Consider the following 7,051-nt stretch of genomic DNA (forward strand, 5'->3'; position numbering starts at 1 on the left):
CAAGTCCCAGAGTCCCGGTGTTCCAGTGCTGTATAGATCTCTCTTCCTCCTGCCCCTCCCTCCCTGCTGCATCACCCTCCGCTCTCTTCATCCTTAACAGGAAAGTCTCACTTGGAGATACCACAGGGGACACAAATGTCATGGGGGCTACTCAGGCCAACCCTAAGGGGGTGGAGACTTTCAGCTGGCACCACCCGGGGGGATCCTATTTCAGTCCCCAGGGCCAGCTGGACCAAGAAAGGCACAGCCTTTGCGCTTCTGGTGGCCAACATGCCACAATTACAGCCTCTCAGCTTGCCACAGCCTTGGACGCGAACTGACACCCCAATCTGGGGGCTCAGAAGAAGCCCCTAATCGCAGAACAACCCATGTGCACAGATGGTCACAGAGTGGCAGAGACGCCACCTGGAGAGGGCTGGGCCAAGGTGTGTCTGATAAATATCAAAGAGCATGGCAAGAGCAACTGCCACGGCTGTCGCTTTTTAGACGGCATTTCTTAAAGTGTGGCTCGGGGCCCACCTGCATGAAATTCACTAAGGCACTTGTTAAAAGGGTAGATTCTGAGGCTCCACCCCAGACCTCCCGAAGCAGAATCTCTGGATAGAGCCCAGGAATCTGCATTCTTAACCAGTCTTCACAGTGATCCTCTTGCACAGTAAAATTGAAAACTGCTGCTTAGAGGAAGTCCTGACATTGCCCTAAAAGGCTGTTTATGACAGGGAAGGAAGATGATAAGCTGCAATATCTTCCTATATCTCCCACCTGTCTTATTCCCCAAGCACAAGTCTTTAACTTCATCTGTTCTCTCCTACAGTTGTGTCAGGACTACAGCCTGGTCCACGGATCAGAAAGAGAGAATCCAAGCCAGTACCAGGATACAAGGGTTCCAGCAACTTGGCTATGAGCTTCCTGAGAGCCAAAGCCAAAAGGCAACCTGGCTGGTTACACAGTCCATTCATTCAACCTGTACCGGAGGCGCAGTGTGTATCAGGCACTTTGTCTCAATATGGATCAGGCCCCTGTATCACTACGTATCAGTCATATACGTAAAGAAACAGATATGATTCCTATCCTTACCTCCCAGGTCCTGGGGAAGGGGAAGGCTTTTGCTTACATTTAACTTCAATAGAAATTTCTTCACATGGGGTATACAGATTAAATAAACAAACAAGGCAAATGCTGTTAACAGATTTCATAATATTGTTTCCCATAGCACCTCTTAGTAAGGCTAAGCTCCCTTCCCAGTGAAAGCAACTGGAATCCAGATAAATGGTCCAAATAGAGAAAATTCTTATGATGTAAACTGCTCCAAGGATAAATCCTAAACTACGTAGAAAACGTAGAAAAAAGAAAGGACCATTTGCCCTTCAACTGTAGCAATATGGGAAATGGTTTGGATACAAGCAAGAGAGTGGGATATGAAATGTTATGTTCTACGAGGTGAAAATCTATATGCATATGAATAAAGATAAGAAGGGAATCTGAAGATTTAAAAATAAAAGAAGACATAAGGGCTCAGGCTCCTGGGGGAGGGGGTGCTCTTAAATCTTAAAATAACGACTTATCATTGCCATCACCTGGCCCACTAGCTCTGCATCCAAGCCTATTTTAAATGCCTCCTTCAGCCTAGCTGAGAGCTAAGCTTGGAATCACGGGCTCCCTTAAGAGCCTCAACTCCACACCTATTGCTGTTCCAAAGCAAATGGAGTGACATTATGTGACTTTCAGTGATTTTACGCAGACAGACCCGCAGACCAAGACAGTGCTCAACACTCAGCCGCCTTAGCTCTCTACGTTGCCGCACAGCCACCATCATGGGCCCCTGAGGCCACCAGGACAAGAAACAACAGAGCAAAAGGATTCCTGTCCAGAGCTGACCCCCCAGAAGACCAGGTGATCTCTCCCCATGCCTCCTGGGCCACCTCACCACGGGTGGCAAGGAGAAGCAGCCTGACACTCTCTCTTTGATTCTGCAGCACAGAGAATCACAGACGAGAAAGGAACAGGCAGAGAGACTCAGCAAACCCCCTTCAGACCTTCATGGATGACCCTGGTGGGCCCACCACATTCCCAGGCACAGAAATCCAACACCTGTGGAGCCCTAGACAGACAGACAGCGATGAGTGAAACCCAGCCCCAGCTGCTGCACCTTTATAAAATATACAGCGTAAACTGAGAGGCTGCAGGAACGCCACGGCCTTCACTCACTAACCCCATGGGCACTAGCCTAGTGGGCAACCTGGCCCAACCCTCCCTGGGAGCTCAAATCCCCTACACCCACACCTACAGTGCAACCCCCGGACGACTCCCTCCATCTCCAAGACAACAGCCTCCCACTCTCAATCTCCAAACAGTATTGGCACTTACATATCCCTGACCTCTCTTGTTGGCATCTGTACCTACCAGCCAGGACCAGGCCTCTGTCCCAAAGTTAACCTGGCATACAGGCCTCACAACAGAGCCCCAGTTTTGGCATAACCATCTTGAGAGGGGGAGCTGCTGCCTGAAGCATATGATCTTACACAAGAATCTTCTTGAAGAAAAAAAATCAAAGGGAAATAAAATCTCATCCAGTTTGGGCAGGGAAAAAAGATATCAGCTGGGAAAGATGGGACAAGGTTGAAAGAAGGTGAAGCCTGGAAAGGGACCTGACCGCACAGGTTAGGGAAGTTCAGGTAGGTAGGGAAGGAATAGAAAAAGAAAGCCTAAGGCAGGCAAGTCCACAAAGTCACCACACCAGCTCTCCTCACCCTAGAGTTCAGCTCGCAGCTGTCTCTCCCACCCTCATCCCTGGGTCAGAGGACAGCGGTGAGACCGGGAAAGCAAAGCATTGCATCATTAACCGGAGACACCAGACACCAGCCCTGTTACTGATGCACACGGGCTATGCTGTGTGGGCACGAGGAGGTATCCATTCTCAAACCGTCATCCCTGCCTGCACCCTGCATCCTTGGCCAGAGGATGTCTGCCAAAGAGCCCAACCCACTGCACTGTCCCCCCTCCCCAAAGGAGGTGGGCATCTGACTGCCCACATATCTCTATGACAACGATTGCTTCTGACTCAAGGTACCCAGAGAGAAAGAAAACAAACAAATAAGTCAACTTAATAGCCAATGTAGAGTAACAGCAAGAGACAGGGGCTGGAAGGAAGACAGCGAGTCAACCCCTGCTTGTAGGGATGGAGAGCTGTCCTCCCAGCCAGGAGGCAGACACAGCGCTGCTAAACAGGTCCCAGAATAACTGACAAGAAGCCCACTGTCAGTTTATAGCTTCTCCAATGCTTAGAGACATGTATCACATCTCTTAGTCCAGAGACGCCCAGGTGATTCCTAGTCACGGCCCGCATCTTCTCCAGGGCATCCTATTGCCCGGTCTTAACTCTTTTCTGAGTCTTATAACCTCTGTCCCAGGACTACACCTTGCAGCTCTCGGATGACCTGCCCCATCCACATACCTCCCTACTCGCTACACCTATGAAGAGGACTTCACATTGCTGGCTCTATATCTATCAGATGGGTTGACTTTTGGCAAGCACCCAGCACAAGGTGTAGGGAGAGAAGGTTCAAGGTGTGAGGCACAGGGCCTGACCCTTCCCAGCCCCAGGCACTGGGGAGCATTTCACAAGTTAGGCTCTCAGGCCTGGGCCTTCACCATCTTCAGATCTGGAGGCCCAGCTGCTCATATTCAGACCAGGCCATTGAGATTTCCAGACCATGAGGCATCACCCTCCACCCAGGACAGACTGCATCTGCTGCTGCACAACCAACTTTGTAATTTGATCAAAAAAGCAATCAAGTTCATCTGGCAGGATTTGTTCCCGAGAAGCCCTCGCCAGTAGCAGCCTCCCTTGATGTTTACAGATTCCCTTCCCTTGGGAGTCTGTTCTGCCGCCTGGTGGGCAGGGGGAGGCTGGGTTTCTCAGAGCTGTTCACTTACTGCATTTCCATCTTAAGTCACCACCGGGACACAGGCACTAGTGCAAGCCTGGAGTGGCTTCCATGGCCCCAAACACAGAGATTCCAAATGCCCCAAACGAAGAGCTAGCCACCCACCACTCCGGATATCCTCCCCCTCCATAAAAACCAAACTCCCTTGAGCCTTCAGGGACCACTCCTCCTAGCAGCAATCAACATCTCTTACATCTTTATTCTTTTCTCTCTGTTCCCTGTATAATTCTCTGCCTAGCTTCAAAGGTCACCCACCCTGAAATTCCAACTCTTCTCCAAGAACTAAAGCCACAAGCCCCAACTGCTAGTTCTTCTTCAGAAGAACCCATAGCCCTTGGAGGCACCCCAGGGAGAGACTGAGATGGGGAATACTCACCCCGAGCAGATAACTTCTTGGTATTGATGATTTTTGCTGCATACTCTTGCGTGGACGTTTTCTTCACACACCTGCGGACCACAGAGAAAGCACCCCTGGAGGGAGAAGGGGGAAAGAACTGGGACACGGAGCCGAGCAGAGTGACACAAACACACTTCAGGTCTGAGCACAGCGATGCTCCCATCACCAGACCTTTAGTCAAAATCACACACACACACCAGTGTAGTGACTATTACCATCCAACCTGGGGCAGAGGATATGGCCTCTGCAGGACGCTCAACAGATGTGGGTGGAGGACCACCCTACTCCCACGCCCACATCTAGTTCTGGGTAAAGCAACAACCCTAACCTCAGGCTGTGCGTCAAGAGCTGGTGGGAGATGCTTAAAACACACACCTGCTGCATTTCACGGGCAGCCCTGCAGTCCCAGCCAAGAAGACCCGAGAAGGGAAGAGACCCTGCCCTTTTCTCAGCAGGAAGAGTTGGCGTAGGGGAAGGAGAGATTAGAAAGAGGGTATGTCTTTCTAATACATGTCTCCCTCAACCATGGGGAGGAAAGTGAGACTCAAATCCCCCCAGCCGGCTTCATCCCACTGCATCCTAGCTCAACTGACAACGGGGAAAGAGAGGATCCAGTTGTGGATCTCAGACATCAACAACTCCCCTTCCCCAAGATATTTCCCTCTACACGCCCCCCACCCCTCAGTGAGAGCTCGCACGCTCCAGCCCTGGAAACATCTAGGGGGGCGGGCTGGGCGGGGGCTGCAGCGGCCGGGCTCGGCGCCGCGGGTGGGGGTGGGGGGCCGGGGCTGGTGCAGCGGCCAGCTCAGTGCGGAGGGGAGGGGGATGCTGCGGCTGCGGCGCGCGGCTCCCGGGACCACTGCAGGGAAGGGGGGAGGGGACGGGGGTGCCGCAGCACTGCCCAGCAGCGGGGCTGGGATCCTGGAAGCGGCACTAGCCGGGGGCGGGGCCGGGTACCAAACATCCCCCACACCCGGGCACCGCAGCAGGGTTGGAGCTGCAGGGCCGGGGAGGGTCCTGAGTCTCAGGCGCGTGGGACATGGGACAGGGTGCTGAGTGAGCTCTTGAACAGAGTGGGGAGGGGGCAGCACACAGGCGGGGCTGGGATTCGGGGGGGGGGGGCGCCTGAAGGGTGCGGAAGGGGCGGGGCTGGAGGGCGCCCAGGAGCGCTCCGGGGGCTGCAGTCCCCGCGGCAGCGCGGGGTGCAGCAGTCCGGGCAGCTGCTGCAGGGCGCGGAGGGGGCTGCGGGGCAGGGAGCTGGGGGCGAGGGGGCCCCGGGAGGCGGCTGGCGGGAAAGGCTGGGGGTGGGGCGGGCCGAGGGGGCGCTGCAGCGGCCGGTGCAGGGCCGGGGGGCGGGGCGAGGAGCCGCATAGCGCCCGGGCGGCAGGGGCAGGGTGTGGGGGGCCCGGCTGGTGGCGGACGAGCCGTACTTGCCGAGCTCCTCGAAGAGCTGGTAGTCGTCGGTGAAGCGGGTGCAGGTGGCGGTGGTGGCCATGCTGGCGGGCGGGCGGACGCGGCGGTGCAGCCCGCGCCGACGTCGGTGCACAGTCACCGCCGCCCGGCCGAGGGAGCAAGAGGAGGAGACGGGGCTGAGCCCGGCAGCACCGCGAGACTTTACCGGGGAGAGCGAGGGAGGGAGGGACACCCCCGCGCCGCCCGCCCGCCCCGCCCCCAGCCCCGCCGGCCCCCCGCCCGGCCCCCGGACCTCCCCGGGGGAGGGGCCTACCGCCGCCGGCCCCGCCCCGCCCGGGGAGCCGCTGGGGCTGGACTGAGGCGCCGGGGAGCGAAAGCGGGGGCGGGGGTCTCAGACCCCTGCCACCCGGAGGGGGCTAGAAGGTTCCTGACCTGTGGGCTTGTCCCAGGGCAGACCCTACAAGTGCTCAGGATGTGAGTGCAAGTATGCATGTGTTGGGAATGTGTAGGGGTCTGGACCACCGAGTTCTCTGGCGGAGCTCCACACTCGTGTCCTAAGCCCCGAGTCCGGCTCACACGACGAGACAGGACCAAGGTCAAAAACGCCCGTGTCATTCTGAACACTTGGGAGACGCCCCCAACCTGTGCAGAGCCAGCTTTCAGCATCCTTCCCTCGGGAAACTGACAGTCTAGACTTGTGTAAGCGTCAGGGCCATTATTAGATAAAATCCTTCAGGCACGGTTTGTTCAGGGAGACCAGGCCAGGGCGAAAGATGCAGGTGGAACTTTGCCTTCCTGCTCTCCAGCCTTAGAGATGAGAGAATGTTCTGTCTCTGGCCAGCAAAGAAAGGGATGAAGTGGGAACCACTTAGAAAAGGCTTAGTGCAGTGTGGGCTAGAAGAGCAAGTGGAAGCAAGAAGAAAATAACCCCATTTTCCTTCAGGCACCCTTTGTTTTTATTTATGGCTCATCACATTGTATGGTGATGTGTTTACTGGTATGAGAGGCAGCAGACAAGAGCATGGCTGTCTTAAGTGTGAACTCGGGTTAGACTGCTTGACTTGAGTTTCTGGACGACTCACTGACCAGCTATGTGACATTGGGCAAGTCAATTAGTCTATCTGTGCTTCAGTTACCTTATCTGAAAACAGGGAAGAATAATAGTAACTAACTACCTCACAGTTTTGAGTATTAATGGACTAAAGCGCATAAAGCATTCAGAATAGTAGCTGGTAGCTAAGTAGAACTGTGTTTGCTGTTTAATATTTGCCTTCCAAGTAAATTGTAATAGGGT

General features: G+C 54.8%; 1 protein-coding gene across 20 annotated transcripts in view; it reads right to left on the reverse strand.

The window, feature by feature from the left end:
• The window catches only part of CAMK2G (calcium/calmodulin dependent protein kinase II gamma), a 54,987-nt gene extending 49,034 nt beyond the window's left edge, over positions 1-5,953 (reverse strand). For 5 of the 20 annotated variants that reach the window (XM_061161861.1, XM_061161854.1, XM_061161864.1 and 2 more), the window contains exons 1-2: positions 5,775-5,941; positions 4,324-4,418 (exon numbers count right to left, since the gene is read on the reverse strand). In XM_061161861.1, coding sequence (XP_061017844.1) covers positions 4,324-4,418; positions 5,775-5,839 — 160 coding nt within the window. In that variant the 5' untranslated portion in view covers positions 5,840-5,941. Of the gene's footprint in view, positions 1-4,323; positions 4,419-5,774 lie in introns of those variants that run through there. The other 15 variants (XM_061161857.1, XM_061161856.1, XM_061161853.1 and 12 more) reach the window with 10 other exon arrangements.
• Positions 5,954-7,051: the final 1,098 nt, after the last annotated feature.

Source organism: Dama dama, chromosome 15 (genome assembly GCF_033118175.1).
Source record: "Dama dama isolate Ldn47 chromosome 15, ASM3311817v1, whole genome shotgun sequence".
In the NCBI taxonomy this organism is placed as follows: Eukaryota; Metazoa; Chordata; class Mammalia; order Artiodactyla; family Cervidae; genus Dama; species Dama dama.